The 16,424-nt window shown below is 46.4% G+C and overlaps 1 protein-coding gene across 2 annotated transcripts in view; it reads left to right on the forward strand.

Moving 5' to 3' along the window:
* mef2cb (myocyte enhancer factor 2cb) overlaps positions 1 to 15,814 on the forward strand; it is a 62,088-nt gene extending 46,274 nt beyond the window's left edge. The window contains exons 4-11 of one of the 2 annotated variants that reach the window (XM_071527215.1): positions 2,693 to 2,836; positions 3,028 to 3,165; positions 6,400 to 6,589; positions 7,441 to 7,488; positions 12,260 to 12,432; positions 13,897 to 14,026; positions 14,573 to 14,708; positions 15,281 to 15,814. In XM_071527215.1, the coding sequence (XP_071383316.1) occupies positions 2,693 to 2,836; positions 3,028 to 3,165; positions 6,400 to 6,589; positions 7,441 to 7,488; positions 12,260 to 12,432; positions 13,897 to 14,026; positions 14,573 to 14,708; positions 15,281 to 15,533 (1,212 nt within the window). In that variant the 3' untranslated portion in view covers positions 15,534 to 15,814. Of the gene's footprint in view, positions 1 to 2,692; positions 2,837 to 3,027; positions 3,166 to 6,399; positions 6,590 to 7,440; positions 7,489 to 12,259; positions 12,433 to 13,896; positions 14,027 to 14,572; positions 14,709 to 15,184 lie in introns of both variants that reach the window. The other variant, XM_071527214.1, reaches the window with a different exon arrangement.
* Positions 15,815 to 16,424: the final 610 nt, after the last annotated feature.

Raw genomic sequence — 16,424 nt, forward strand, 5'->3', positions numbered from 1 at the left:
GAGAAAACACATAGGATGACGAGGATCGGGTGAGACGGGGGTGGGGGATGGGGGGGGGGGGGGTGAGGGTGTTAGCGTGAGAGGGCCTTCTATGGCCATATGAACGCTCCGTAGGATATGATTGGTTGTCGGGTGGTGTGTCAGCCTTTGGCAACAGGTGTGATGTCCTTAAACAGGTGGGCATAACTGGGATGAGTGGCATAGCGCCCTTGTACCGCACCCTGGATCTGCTGAGCCCCGCTGGAAAGCTAAGCCTGGGCCACATGCTTCAAAGTCATATAACACTCGCGCTCTGGCTCCCTGCACCCCATCAACACCCAACTCAGCCACTACCCCCCCCACCCACTACCCCCACCCCCTCCAGACCACCAGCTCAGTTACCCCATATGGGTCTCACCTTTACCCCAGCCCTCGTTCCCGCCTCCCAGCATGCCCCGGCGCTGCTCTTCCTAGAATGGAAGTGTTATCTCATGCGCTCTGTGCTGGCGGCGGTAGGCGGTTGAATTCTGTGCTATACGAGTAGAAAGTAAGTCGGTTTTTCCTTGAATGCATTCTCATGTGAACAGCAAGAGAGGCCAGCGGTTCAGCTCTTGTCAGTTCAATATGAATTCTTACATCGCCAAGACCAGATTGGAGCTACACAAAAGAAATGGGAAAAGTTTTACATCTCACGCCTTTGCCAAAAAAGACAGCATGCTAGACCTTTGCAACCCCTTTGTTCTTTTGACTCATCCACCTCAGATAGAGCAAGAGTGCCTGATTCACTGTAGGTCTGTTAGAAGTCAGATCTCCTGCGTTGCCTTGGTTGATTTGTTTGGTGTGATTTCCTGAAGACTGTCAGAGATGTGAGAGATGCTTTCAAATTCAGAACTCCAGATTTCCACTCTGGGGGCCAAGTGAGGATTCAGAGTGAGAAGAGGAGAGCCAGCAAATGTTGACACGCTTACAGTAGATGCTTCGCCACGAGACGCCTCAGGAATCAAACAGCTATCACACACACAAAAGAAGCCCTCTAAGTTCACTAAAACCACACTCAAAACAGGGCTTTGTTCTGCTGACATGAGAGATGACTGGATTGTTATTTGTTTTCTAAGCAGGCAGATCGCTCCCTGTCACTTCTACTGCCAGTTGTGATGGAGTAGCTAGCGCTCGTATCTCTTCCGTGAGTGAGTACTGAAGGAGACAAACAAATAAGAGGGAGAAGTTCACTGAGATTAACTTATCTTAGCATCTATCTTTCTCCTGCTCAGTCTTTCTCTCTTTTTTTTTCTCAACGCTAACACCCACTCTCACACACCCACACAGGCACACACAAACACAGACTCATTCCCCTCGTTCCCCTCCTACACACAGACACACACACGCACACACGCTCACACCGACAGACACATGCGCACATACACACACTAAAACATATACACACAGAGAGAGACACACACTTGATCAGCATCAAATACAGGGTGTGCTAAAGTAAATTTAATTACGTCTGTCTGATATGGAGCTTCAGATGAAAGCAGGAGAGCGCAGTGTGAAGCGACGTCTGCGCAGACAGGAGCAGGCCCGTGATATTCCTCCTGTAGACTAATCTCCCTTTATTAAAGCCAGCCGTGGAGGAGAGAGGGAAGGAGGGGAGGTAGAGAGTGAAGGGGAGGAGGGGGAGGCGAAGGAGGGAGGTGCCTTTGATGAGATCTCTAACTGTCAGCTACTGTACTTTTCTTCTTCCTCGCTCTTTCTTTGTCTCCCACTGTACGAGGCAAACGAACACAGCACCCATCGGTACATCCCTGCTCGCTCAGGCAAACATACCCTCGTGCTATCACACAAAGTAATGTGCTCTGAAACTTATCCCTGTTGTTATGGTTGTCAGTGATATCTAAAGGACAGAGAGGCAGCTTACTCTTTCTCTCTCTCTCTCTCTCTCTTTGTGGCGAGTGGTGAGCGAGTGGAGAGTGGGGCTTCTCTGTCTGTCTGCTGTTTTCTGGCCACTCTAATGGGGGCAGGTGGCCATCAGGTGGCCAAAACAGAAATTGCCACATATAACACACACACAATAACACACATATCACCGAACTGAACTCAGTCACCTTTCCTGTATCTTAGTCCTATTTCATTATCTACTGATGACTATGGTTATAAAATGTGTTTTACTCCCATGTTTTATGACTGTCCCCCCTTCCTGTGTAATTATGAGGTTTTAAGGTCCCATGCTGCCTCATTTGGTCGAAGAGTCTGAGCATTTGTTATGTCTTGTTAGTGGATGCGATTAAATCCTTTGTGCCATCCTGAGTGTTTAGCTGCATGTTTACTTGTTGACAAAGCAGCCACTGTGTCCTCACCTCACCCCATGTTGATGGAGGTTAGAATGGAGCCTGCCAAAAAACGATTCATCATAAAGGTTAAAGATGGAGTTAATCTTTTATGGAACATTTTCTCTGAAACAGACAAAGTTTTGTAATAGAGAAAACACTTTTGAAATGCGTTCAGCAGAGATAAGCTTGAGTCGAGGCTTAGCTTCTGTTAAAGAAATCCCTAAATCATTTTCCAATTTGTTCCTGATCCAACTTGTGTTTTGTCAGGATCGATTCTAAAAGGCACCTCCTCACAGTTCATTTCCCCCCTCCCAAGCTGTACTCCTGGGTCACCGTTCCCCCCCAAGCCCTTCAACTGTGTTGTGCAACTGCTCTGTTTGCAGACGTTGAGAAAGAAGGGCCTAAACGGCTGTGACAGCCCCGACCCCGACGCAGACGACTCGGTCGGCCACAGCCCCGAGTCCGAGGACAAGTACAGGAAAATAAACGAGGACATTGATCTGATGATCAGCAGACAGAGACTGTGTGTAAGTACCCTTTGTTGAACCCCCTGAGCCTTCCTCTCACCTTTCTCTCCTCTCTCTCCCTTTTTGTCCCCTATCCTTTCTGTCCCTACGTCCTCGTCTCCTCGTTTTTTGTCATCTGTTCCTACCATCCGTCTCTCCCTTCATCTGTGTCTCCGTCCGTCCGTCTCTGTGGGGGTTGTGGGACCTGGCAGGCATTGAGCAAGAAGGAGAACAAAGGCGGCGAGAGCCCGGAGCTCGAGTCTGCTCTCACCCTCACCCCACGCACTGAGGAGAAATACAAACAGATTAACGAGGAGTTTGATCACATGATTAAAACTCATAAGATACCCGTAAGTACTGGGTTGACGCTACACCGCATCCTCAGCTGGCTAACAAGATGCCGAGTGGCCAGTAACTGTTCAGCTAACCCAGCTAACCACCATTGTTTGCCACTAGACTAAATACACAAAGTGAGAGTTAACCACAATCTAGTAGGCAAATACGGATATGTATATTACAACTAGCAGCTATATACTTACAGTGAAAAAAATTACAGTTCTTTGATTTTGCTTGATTATAGTTGAGGGACAGTCCTCAAATTTGACATAGCTTTAACCATAACTACCAGGCATTTTTGTTATAGTGATTGCGTGCTTTCTCTCATGACAAATTTTAACTTTACTGGTATCCCACCCTGAACCCGTTACCCATAATGCCTTGCCTGGCTCTCAGGGGAGGTGTGGTCTGCATGTGCTTTTCCTTTTCCTGCACCAAAACACAGCGCTCAGTCACCCGCAACAACAAGGACAGACATTATAGCAGTGAAACAACAGCAGACATGCACACCCTCTTGAGCACACGTTCACTCACACGTTACATGAGGATGAACAAACCCAATTATCTCTTTTCAACCTTTAGTAACCTCAAAAAAATATAAATAATGAGGCTAATGAAGCCAGCGTCTAACAGTAACATCTTTTAAAACAACATCTTTGTTGGTGGCAATATATAGATCTAGAGTTTGTCAGCTGCTGGAGTTATATTATACAGCATTAATTTTACAGAAGAATCAGATCTCAACATAGTCAGTTGCCAGAAACCACAACATAAAAGCTCTTTTCAGTGTCAACTGAGCTCTCTCTCCATTCAGAAAGCACCATATTGGAATGGTTAGCGTTCTAGCCATACGGAGAAAGAGATAATTCCACGGTAGATAATTCAAAGAAGAACAGTAGTGTCTGGCAGAGTTGTGTGGAGCAGGGGGAGATGTGGTTAGAGGCAAGGCGAGGGCTGGTGAGCTGGGGTGGCGTGGCGGGGTGGGGTGGGGTTGGGATCGGGGCTGGGTGGGGATGGGGGTGGAGCAGCAGCGGTGGGGGTGACTCTGCTCACAACAAGTGGCAGTTCAGTGTGTGGTCAGGGTGGCTGCCAAGCACTGGGCCTCTGGATTGCAGGGGACTGTTGAGGGGACTGTGGGGAGAGGGGGAGGAGGAGGATGAGTGAAAACAGGAAGGATGGCACCAGTTAAATGACAGCTTGCAGGCGGGGCCCATACACCAGTGATGGGATGTGTGAACACACAGACACACACAGCTATAGCCCCCCTACCGCCCCACACACTCGCTGAACCACAGAGCATATAGCAGCCATGAGGTACAGAAACTCCGGCAAGGAATCCAAGATGGAAGAAATTAGTGAAAATCTTCAAAAAATAAAACAGAACCAGAGACAGCCACTCACTAGTTATGAAAGAAAGCAACCATAGCGTTTGGCTAGCCCACCACTGTGTAGAGTTGCAGCAAAAGCGAAACGTGGAGAGGTCTGCAATGAAATATGGTTAAAGTAACCCTCTTTGTACTGTGAAATAATATTTGCCCTGCAAAAAGAGCATTAGCAAAGGGGAGAAAATTGAAGAAGACTAGGCAGGGCTCAGGCTCATATCCTACTTCCACGTCAGCCAGGCCGATGTTCCCACTGATGAGCTCCCTCCATTGCCCTGAGACACATGGCAGCAATTTAGGGCCCTATTTTCTACTTCCTAAAGCTAACATGCAGGATCAACCACTTCCAGGGCACTCCCAAGGTTAAGCCCTTCTGCCAAGTGACACAATAAACATGACAAACTAGACGCCTGGGGCCAGGAGGCCTTCCTAGCTACCTCTACTCATGTTCCTGATGAGACTGCTGACTGATCGTCTGCCACTTAAAAAACACTTTGCATTAGCTCCGTGCGACAGAGAAATACGTTATTCCTGCATATACATACAGTAATTCAGCCATGCTGATTGCATTCACTGCTCAAGTCTCAAAGCCACTTCTACAGGACATACTGTGTAGAGTTTTATAGTGAGGTGAAGACAGACTGAATTATCTTTAGCTCATTTAGAACAGTGGGATGCCATTGGCCTTATTCCCAGTAAACCGTAGCCTTCTTATTTCTTTAATGTAATAAACCAAGAATGTATTTCTGGGAATATAAATGCAGTGACCACAGCACAATCTTTCAACCTTTTGCTTTCACTAAAGAAAATTTCATTACAATCACTGGGCCCCTGTCACAACATGTCAGGGGCAAAAAAAGTTCATTTACAGGAATTATCATACTATAAAACAAGGAATCTCTGTCTGTATGTGTGTCCTCCGCATATCTCGAGAACCGTTCGTCCGATCTACTTCACACTTGGCGGGTGTATTGCTGGGGACCCAAGGACGTGCAGTGTCGGATTGGACACACTTTGAATAAATAATAATAAACTTTGAATAAACAAGCGAACAGCGCTCTGTGCAGCAGCGGGGCTCAAAGCAAGTGACTGGAAGCGCAGTGTTGAGTGTGAAGTTGTTTGGATGACTCGTTCTCGAGAAAGCCACAAGCAGCAATACCGGAGGCCAAGCAATCGGCCCGTTCCGAACAGGCATGTTTTGAACGGGCACTGTACTAGTATTAATAGAATTCAAAGTAGAATAGAAGAGAATGCCCATATTCCTCTTAGTATTTGCTATTCCCTCACTCTCTGTTGGATAAGGTTTGTATGATAGAGTGTAGCCATCCCATATATCAGCTTGCAAACATTTTGAGTTACTCAAAGAGGAGTTTTCTAAGCGCTCACCCTCTCCTTTTTGTGCAATGCTCCCCTTCACCATCTCTACTGTCTCGTTCTTTGTTCTAAGAAGTTTTCTCTACCATTCATCTATGCATGCATGTCTATTGTTAGTTGTCCGTTTGTCCTTGTGCACTTTGGTGTCTTTCAGTGTCTTTTTCTTTTTTTTTTTTAACGGCATGTGTTTGACTGCTTCTGTTTTATATTCCTTTGTGTTCCTGGAGTGTTTCTGGAGTGTCATGTCTCTCCCTCTGTCTGTGTCCATTCCTCTATTTGATGGTCTTGTTTTAGTTTCTTCACTCACTGTGTTTGCTGGCACCTCTCAATCTCTTACTGTTTGGTTTAAACATTAACCATTCTCTCTCTCTCTCTCTCTCTCTCTCTCTCTCTCTCTCTCTCTCTCTCTCTCTCTCTCTCTCTCTCTCTCTCTCTCTCTCTCTCTCTCTCTCTCTCTCTCTCTCTCTCCCCCTCTCTCTCTGTCTCTCTCAGCAGGCCGTGCCCCCATCTAACTACGAGATGCCTGTGTCCATCCCCGTTAGCAACCAGAACAGTCTCATCTACAGCCATCCCGGCGGTTCCCTAGGCAACCACAACCTGTTGCCACTGGCACACCATGGCCTACAGAGAAACAGCATGTCTCCCGGAGTTACACACAGACCCCCCAGTGCAGGTAACACAGGTGGGACCTCACATGCACTCATGCAACCATGTACATACAGTCAGAAAGACACGTGTCTGTGTACGACTCTCCTTTTCACACATGCACGCAAACACACACTTCAAATACACCATCTATTTAATTGTGCAGTTACTAATAATGTTCCACCAGAAGGCAGTGAATAAATCAGAGGCCAAACCCCACCATATTTTCACATATTGCCTGCTCAGTATGTTATTTAAAGCAAGTCGATGATTTAATATTGCATACCCCCGGCCAGAAGTCTGGTTGATTTAGTGTGAGGTTCTATACAGGGGATGTCTGGCCCTATGTATAGGCATTGAGTTGCTGGTGACATAAGCAAATCAAGCCTGTCAGTTTGTTATTGTTGTCCAGAGTCCTTATTCTGTCCCTCTGGTCGGTAGGCTGCTGCCCACACCCTCACCCTGTCATTACAACTGGATGCTAGAAGCGCCAGCACAAACTAAATATGAGTTTTGGCGCTCGCAGCATCCACACCAAACCGCACACGTTCTGGGCCCTCCCACTCTTCCACCTCACATGGCTTAAAAATAATAATGTGTCATTTTTCTTGGACGGTGTCTCCATGTATCCACTCGCAGTGTCCAGTTGCTCAGAGCGTTAAGGTTTTAGTGGGAGGCAGTATTCCTTTTGGTATCAGCAAACGTATCATGTACACACACACACACACACACACGCACACACTGCGGATTATGACTAAATTGAGTTTGCTACTGAAAGGCAAGCAAGGTAGGAGAAGAGAGGCAATAGTAGATGTAATGCGGGTGTGAAAGAGGGAGGTCTCTCCTCTAATGGTTTTCCACTCTTTTGCTCTCTCTTTCATCTTTCAGGTGGCCTCATGGGTGCTGACCTCACCACTGGCGCGGGCACCAGTGCTGGTAAGAATGGCCTCCTCTTCTCACTCGCAGTTGTCTGCTAACACACGCACACACTCACACGCACACGCACACACACATACATGGTACCCACTCACCCACTCGGGGCCATAAAACGCATGACTAATAGTAACCCAAACCCAAGTGGAGATTCTGTCCATGATGTGTTGATGTTAGTGGTCTTGGAGTTCATTTGGGAATGTTTGCCCAGTGCTGGGGCTGTGACACATCCTGCTTGGTTTCAGCTATAAAATGGTACAGCAAGTGGGGGGAAAAAAAGAAGTAAAATTATACTATACAACAGCGGATAGACTGATGGGCAATCAGGAGAGGTGCTGGACTTGTGACTGTACAGTTTAATTCTTTTTCTCTCACTCCTCCCCTCTCCCTCTCTCTCTCTCTATCTATCTCTCTCTCTCTCTCTTCCCCTGTTTAACTCTCTCCCCCCTAACTCCCCCCCCCCCCGTCTAACTCTCTCTCTCTCCCTCTCTCTCTCTCTGTCTAATGAGCCAAGCAGCAACATGTTGCATATATACGACCCTTTAACCGCTATTTATTTCTGCTACCTCTTGGGTTTTGATGCAAACTGCAAATGACAACACCCGTAGTTCCCATTTGGTCCAAGTTGTTTTGCTACATAAACTCTTTATACAGGCTAACTACTATCATATGTCTGCAGCCAAATTAATTCAATGTTTTGAGTAGCTCACCATGCCATAATGATCCTGTGGAGAGTGGAGCAACCTATGTTTAAAGAACATGTGTGTGGGATCATGTGTGTTAGCCTCTGGGGATGAACGGGTGTGTCTCTTAGGATATGTCAGGCCACTGTTTTATTGCAAAGAGACTCCCTTTTAAAGGGTTAAATTTTACAACCCTGAAATACAGTGCAGAGTATAAAAAGGGGGAGTCGGGGGTGTCAGTGGGGCACAGCTGGGCAACCCTGTCTGGCCCCTAGGGCTCCATCTGAAGGGTCAATGCCTGGTTCCTCTGTCTGGCTGCTCATCACACACACACAAACACACACACACTCACATACACACTCACAACAGGGCCATTTGTTGTGGCGTGTGTTCCGTCGGCGGCGTGCTCCAGAGTGTGCTTCAAATGTAGCCTTTGTGTCGCCACGGTGAAGGAACAGAGGCGCTCTGTGAGAGCTCCGCGTCGCTCAGCAGCGGCGAAAAACACGATGTGGAGAGAGAGTCATGTGGAAGCTAAAAGATTCCATTCAACGCTCTTAAATCTCATCTAGAGGGAGAGAGAAAGAGTGTGTGGGGGGGGGGAAACCCCAGTGATGAATATCCACTGATGGTGGAAGCATGTGTGCAAAGGAGAAACAGTGGGGGAACACAGATGGAAGTGTTCTGTGAAGTTGGTCAGCCATTTTAATGATGTTCTTCTGAGTGACTCAACGTGAGGTGGCCCAGCCACTGTGGCACCGCAAGGACTGGTTTACTGTTCTTCTTCTCCTCAGCGCAAGTTTTGATAAGCTGATTGTCTAGGTAGCCGTCTGGTTGCCTTTCTGTGTGTGCTTTAAGTGGCATGGCCTAAGTAGCACAGGGTGTGTGTGTGTGTGTGTGTGTGTGTGTGTGTGTGTCCCACCCACACACACACACAAAACTGCTCCTTCGCCACTCATGTCATGGTTGTCAGCAGTGTCAGATTTGATTGATAAGAGAGAAATGACAGCATTTAATACTGGAAGGCTGAGTCATCATGTCCTCTTTATGGAAATGCTGTGGGAGGTGTATGTGTGTGTATGTGTATGTTTTCACATCTATGTATGTGTTATATCTGTCAACCCCTTTGCTAGCTAGGAGGGAGGGAGAGAGAGAGAGAGAGAGAGAAAGTGGGTGAAGGAGAGAAGGGAGCCCCGGACGCAGGCCCCAGCTTGTGAACACCTCCCACCTCCATTTGTGCAATTATGTAGCTGTCAGCTCGGCTCTGATCAGCACTCCACTCACCAAAGCACAGTGAAAAATTAACCAGCAACTCCTGTCACCTCTCACTTTGATCTCGCACCAATTACTCTCTAAAACAAGGTGCATACAAGATATATCATTATGACATATTGTGCCTCAATCACACAGACATTACACACAAATACAAGCTATACTTACCAGCACGCACATTTTATAACATTGGTCAGTCACCCTCTGACCTCTTATCATGCTACTGCTAACTCCCCCTCTGAAACCCCATGAAGCTGATACAGTAACTGGCAAGCGGTCAGGTTCAATAGATCAAACGATGTGTGTCTCGTGTGTCAGCACCTCACACTAACTGTACAAGCTGTAAGCGTGAGTGTGACACCTCGGTTCAGTTGGTGAATTCAGTGTTGAATGCACATTTGGCCAAACCGCAACGGAAGAGTGTGTGCGTATGGGGAATAGAATGGAGCGCGCCTGTTAGACCACAACAGGACATCAGAAATTTGTTCAGTAACAGTTAAATGTACATGAGTTTAACCACACCTCTCCTTTGTGTGTGGGTGTGTGTGTGTGTGTGTGTGTGTGTGTGTGTGTGAGAGAGAGAGAGAGAGAGAGAAAGAGAGAAAGAACGAAGGCTTGGAGGGGGGGTCTCGTCGAACACATGCACCTCGAGGTGTGCTAGGTCGTAACCATGGCACCTAGAGACAGTTTGCAGTCCTTCAGCTTTGACCTCAGGTCTCCCCCAGCCCTCAGAAATAGCATTAAGTTGTTTATCAGAATCTCAGATCAGATGTTGCTCGCTATGTGTGAGCTTAATACAGCAGCCAAACAGACTCCTGGCTGGGCTGTGTTAATTTTGGTACTTCCTCTAAACGGTTGACGCCAGCCTGCATCGCAGCTCGACTGTGCGAAGTAGCACAGAGGAGAAGAGTGGAAGTGAACACTGGATATCATGTCTTCAGCTGTTACACCTACAGCACTCGTAAACATCAGACGCAACTGTTCTAAGATCAGGGTGATCAAGCTACAGAATAGAATAGAAGAGAATCATTGAATTTGCAGTTCTAGCTCTAACTTGTGATTTAACTTTGTGAGGGCGTAAGGACTGGCCTGTGCCACTCATGATCATACTCATCCAGCAGCTAATTGACTGGACTGCAACCGTCTCCACGGGGTGGAAATACACAGATGTCTGTTTAATTGTCTCCAAGATGGAGTCCATGTCATCTTGACCAAACTGTGTATTAATGTCTCTGTATGGCTCAGTCTCTTTTTTTCATCTGTACAGAAACACTGATGTGCTTCCTGCTGGGTTATTTACTAAAAATGTATGTGTGTGTGTGTGTGTTTGTGTGTGTGTGTGTGTGTGTGTGTGTGTGTGTGTGTCTGTGTGTGCGTGTGTGCGTGTGTGTTTGTGGGTGAGTGAGTGAGTGAGTGAGCTCATTCAACTATCTCCACATGCACCCACTCCATCTCACAAAGGGCCAGCCATGAGAATGAGAGAGCGGGAAAACTGAAGAGGCAGCTGCCTCTTCGCTAATGTGAGATTGACACTGGAACTAAGAGGGTCCAATACAAAACACACACGTGCATCCATGCGCATGGCCTGTGCACAAGCAGTCATAGAGCATATCTCATAAAGTGTCTCAAGTCATACTGCGCTTATGTTAAATATACAGCCATGCACATGCAAAATTACATGCACACAGCAGAGCATACAATGGTACACAGAGTCTGTGTTGTTAACATCAGCTTACACAAGCACACACCACACACACGCCAGCAGTCACACACACTGTTTTTCTCGTTTTCTGTCAGACGGCCTCATTTTCTCTCACCGCTAGCGGTCGTTTACTCTTCAGATTGTTCAAATTGAGCTTTCGAGACTTTTCATTTCCAAACAACAAAAACCTCTCTCTCAAATTAAACAAAGATCAGCGAGGGAAATTGCCCAGGAAGACATCTGCGACTCATTTTCCCCTGGAGTATATGATTAGGAAATTCATTTATGTCTAACGTATAATTCCTAACCGTCTTTCAAGTGGGAACGTCCACACAGTGCCCTGTGTTCTACCCCTTGGAAGAAGGAAGGAGAAGTAGGGGGAAAAACAGCCTGTGGGATTGGGTTAGAAACAAAGACTATGCTGCTTGCAAGACTGCTCCAGTCTCAGCTTTTTAATGATGTTGCTAGGATGTTGCCCCACTGGTTTTGAGCGAGGAACGGGTGCCACACTTGGCCCTCCGCAGCTAGGGGAATACGGATCCGGTGGCAACCCCAAGGCAGGGTCTTTGTCTGGAGGAACCACACATGTGTTCAGCTCAGATGGCCAAATGATGGGTCCCATCCCTCTGTGGTCTCGCTACCCGTAATTAGATGTTTTTACACGATTCACTGGCTGTTGCCGGGTACATATAGCTTTAACTGACAGTGACAGAGGTGGAGGGTGAAGTCCTCTCTGAAACAAGTGGATGCCTTCATTATATAACAAACAGTGGTGAATGTTAAGGACTTGCACAAAAACGGTCTGTTGACTGTCTGCTCCACCAGTTCACACTATTCTCATGAGTCTCCACGGACTGGTGGGCTAGTAAAATTTCTGCCCCTGAAAACCAATAATGGAGATGGGAGAGAGACACTGACAAGTGAAAACAGGTTGTAGTTCTTAATTACGCTACAGCATCATGGGGAGTCGGATTTCCACTTGTTAAACTTTTGAAACGTGTTTGACAATATGCGGAAATTTCTTTGGTTCATAGATCATTCAAGTATGTAATGTTTCGCTGTCTGTCTTTCTCGTTCTCTCTCTCTCTCTTTTTCCCACCCTTTCTTTCTGCTCTCTCAGGAAATGGGTATGGGAACCACCGTAACTCGCCCGGTCTGCTGGTCTCTCCAGGTGGCATGAACAAGAACATGCAGGCTAAGTCTCCCCCACCCATGAACTTGGGCATGAACAACCGCAAACCTGACCTACGTGTGCTCATCCCGCCCGGCGCCAAGAACAACATGCCCTCCATCGTGAGTAACCTCTTCGTCCCTCTTTCATTTTGTCATTCCTCCTTTCCCTACTGTATATCTCCCAATCTACGGGGGGTCTTCCCTGTTCGTTTGCTATTGTTTATTTCCTTTCATCTCTTAATATCAGACTTGGGGTTGATGAGGTTATGTTTAGCGATGAGCTTGATTTTAGATAAATTACGTTTTTGTTGTTTTTTCCTGTTCCTCTGCAGCTTCATAAAGCTTAGTTCAGATTTTACATTTGGCCCAAGTCTGATATATTGTCTGATATATTTGTTCTGTCGTGTGTACGTGTGTTGGCGTCCTGTAGATCCCAATGGATTTTTTTTTTTTTTGTCTTTATAATAAGGTGTGATAAGTTAGCGTAGCAGCAATAGTCCTCAGCATCCCCTTTTCACATTAGTTCTGTTTGCGTTGGCTCAATCCTATAGCAGCTCCATCCCTAGACCCACACCCAGCCACCACTTCTACTTGCACACTCACACTCACTAATTTGAATTTATCACCCTCCCCCTTTTAATGCCGTCAGTCTGAGGATGTCGATCTGCTATTGGTAAGTCAGACTGCCGCTCAAATTTAGAAATCAAAACAAATTACCCTAATTGCACCCTAAAAACATCATCCGCAAACCTTACTTTTATAATCAGAGACTAGTTAAGACGAGAATAGTACACGTTGTAGAATTTAGAGCATTGCAGTCGCCCGAGTAAAAGAAACTTTGATTTACATTCAGCGGTTGTCTCTCAATGCCGAGGTTTTTACAGCAAGCTCTAACACTTTGAGAAAAGTAGTCCTGGGTAACTTTCACCTTCATTGTTGCTGAGTGTGCTGGAGGCCCCAATGTCACCTCGGAGGACATTTTGTGAGGACACACAGTGCCATCCAGTGGTTTGTCAGAGTAAAAGCAGCCTGGCCCCTTTTCCCATCTCTCCCCTTGTATATATCTACTCATCCTCCCTCCTCCCTTCCTCTTATCTCTTTGACTGAGTCTGGAGCGTTGCAAAGCACACCAGCACGCAGCTTTTATTACTCAGAATCTTGAAATGAAAGGCAACAAAAGAGTACACTTTCATATTGCATCAAACCTCCATCATTTTCTGCCAAACCCTCCCCTCTGCCACAGTAAAGTGCCTCTCCCTTGCCGTCGCTACCCTGCGTTGCCGTGGAGACCGATGGTGTTACTATAGCGACAGTGGGCCCTCGGAAAGGGTGGTAAATGATAGGGTTGGCAGGGTTCAGCCGTGCCGCATGTCAAGTGATTAATTTCCCCAGAAGCTGGCATCACATTCATTCTCCTAGCATCTGTGGAAGGAAAGAAACGAACGAAAAACAAAAAACACAACTTTCTTAGCTTATTGTTTATTTTTTTAAAGGCATTTTTTTTTTTTGTCTGGAGTTGATTTTCGATGTGCTCAAGCTTCTCCCCTCTCTGTCGCTCTCTGTCTGTCACTTGCTCTCCCACAGAACCAGAGAATAAACAACTCTCAGTCTGCTCAGTCATTGGCCACCCCAGTGGTATCAGTAGCAACTCCCACTCTACCAGGACAAGGCATGGGCGGTTACCCATCTGCCATCTCTACTTCCTATGGTACCGGTACGTACCAGGGCTTCTACTGTGTATATGTTCTCCACACATTTTATTCATGTGTTGAATTCTCATTTGTCCATTAACACAAGCTCAATGTTACATTCGCACTGTCATTTATTTAGCTGCAATATGTTTTAGATTTAATGTAATATCTTTTATCTTACCCAACAATATTCTTGGAGACCATAATTGTCATAGAGATCTTGCGTTGGTGAAAATGATAATTTTACCAGTTTGTAGTTTATGTGTAGGTCGGTTACATCTGAAACCTTCACTTTACCAATTCCATGTGTTATACAGTAATCTAACAGAAGAGGGTGCTATTGTCACACACTTATCCCTCATCACACCCACTGACACAGAACACAGTCATGCAGTGTGACATAATGGCACCTATGGACACCAAGTTGCAAATGGATCATTTTAATCCTCACTTTACAACAACAATTATCAGAGCTGTATTCTCTTTGCAGACCTGTTTGAACTGATCTGAACCACCTATAACCTGCCTCCTCCTCTCTCTTCTTCTGTGTTGTGTGTTTGTGTACACAGAGTATTCCCTGAATAGTGCAGACCTGTCCTCCCTGTCTGGCTTCAACAGTGGCAGCTCCCTTCACCTTGGCTCGATGAGCGGGTGGCAACAGCAACACCTCCAGAACATGCAGCATTCAGCCCTTGGCCAGCTAGGGTGAGTGAATTAAACTTACCAGTGAGGTGTTGTGTTACATGTGAAATGCATAATGTAATACATACAGAAGTTCTCACATTACTTTGACAATTGCATAAACATAAGCAACCTGTTCTGGCCAGAAACACAGATTCCTCCATAAAGAAGAAAAAAAGGATAAATGACAATGATATTGTAGATAGATTACCTGCTGTAAATTGGTTGCATGAGACTTTTTACTGATACTCCACACTCAGAGGCCTAAGTGTTCCTCACTGTTCTCTGCCTTCACTTGGCAAGGTCAAACACAAACATGACACCTTTCTGTTTTCATGTGATAGACTGTGTGTGTGTGTGTGTGTGTGTGTGTGTGTGTGTGTGTATGTGTACACGTGTGTGCATGCATGCATGTTTGAGTGTGTCACAGTGACTTTAAAATCACTTTGTTTCTTCCTCTGTAACTCTGTAACACCTTGCGTTTCCTTTCCTTCCTACAGAAATTGCTCTAGCTCTCACTTATGTCAGGGTTCAAATCTCTCCCTGCCCTCTGCTCAAAGCCTGCACATCAAGTCCGAACCTGTTTCTCCTCCTAGAGATCGCACCAGCAGCACACCGGGGGGCTATGGCGGCGGAGTGCCGCCGCCCCAGAACCCCTCGTCCCGCCAGGACTCGGGACGCTCCCCGGTCGATAGCCTGAGCAGTTGCAGCAGCTCCCACGAGGGCAGCGACCGTGACGAGCACAGGAACGAGTTCCACTCACCTCTGGGACTGGCCCGGCCCGCCCTGGACGAGCGCGAGAGCCCTTCCATCAAACGGGTGCGCCTGTCAGAGGGATGGGCGACATGATAGCTCTCTGCTCTCCCCGGCGGCGCCCCGAGTTGCCCTGAGCCCCCAACACGCAGCGTTACGATGCCCCCGAGTCAAGCTCCTTCTCTTCCTCCTCTCACTCGATATCACAAGTCACTCACCACCCGACCCCACGGCCTCTCTCCTTTTATCTCTTTATCGCTGAAGGAAAGAAGAGGGACAGCCCTTTTCGCAGATCTATTTGTAACGTTTGTTTTTTTTCCTTGATTTTTTCTTTTTGCTGAGTGTGTGTGCTATACATATTGACGTTATATAAACCAGTGGGGTGTTGTAATGGGGGTTTGGGAGGGTGGGTGTTGGTTGGGATGGGATCAGGGGGTCTTTTTGTTGGGGAACTATGCATAAATTGTATTGTGTGTGGATAAAAAGAATCACGTATGCATATATCTTTACACGTGTGTGTATGTGTACATATATGCATATCAACAAATAAACAAAAAAAGTCAGGTACTCTGTTTCGTAAAAAGTACTTACAATTTGCCTCAGCGATATATCAGTGACTAGAGACAAAAAAAACATGAACATGAGAGTGAGCGTGTCGAGTGGAAAACACCTTAGCACTTGAGTTGGACAACCAATACATGTGTACAGTGTCAGTTTCATCGCTATATACCTTCTCTGCAGTTCTCCCTTGCAAAAATGTGTGTTAACATTAGATGATGTCATGTTGCAGGTTCAACGTATTTATGTAAATAGAGGGTCAAGGGGGGAAGGGCGGGGGTCAAAAGTTGCCAGACATTACAAGATTTATTTACTCACTAAATGAAAAGCTATTATGCAACATTTGAAGGATTGTACAGGTAAACAGGCAGACCCGATGGTAGACGTGTGGAACCTTTGATGATTTTAGCGCTCCTCTTAAAGAACGGA

The sequence above is a fragment of the Centroberyx affinis genome, unplaced genomic scaffold (genome assembly GCF_046629955.1).
Source record: "Centroberyx affinis isolate AG114_WGS23_722 - 3 ecotype Tasmania unplaced genomic scaffold, CSIRO-AGI_Caff_v1 ptg001502l_1, whole genome shotgun sequence".
NCBI lineage: Eukaryota > Metazoa > Chordata > Actinopteri > Beryciformes > Berycidae > Centroberyx > Centroberyx affinis.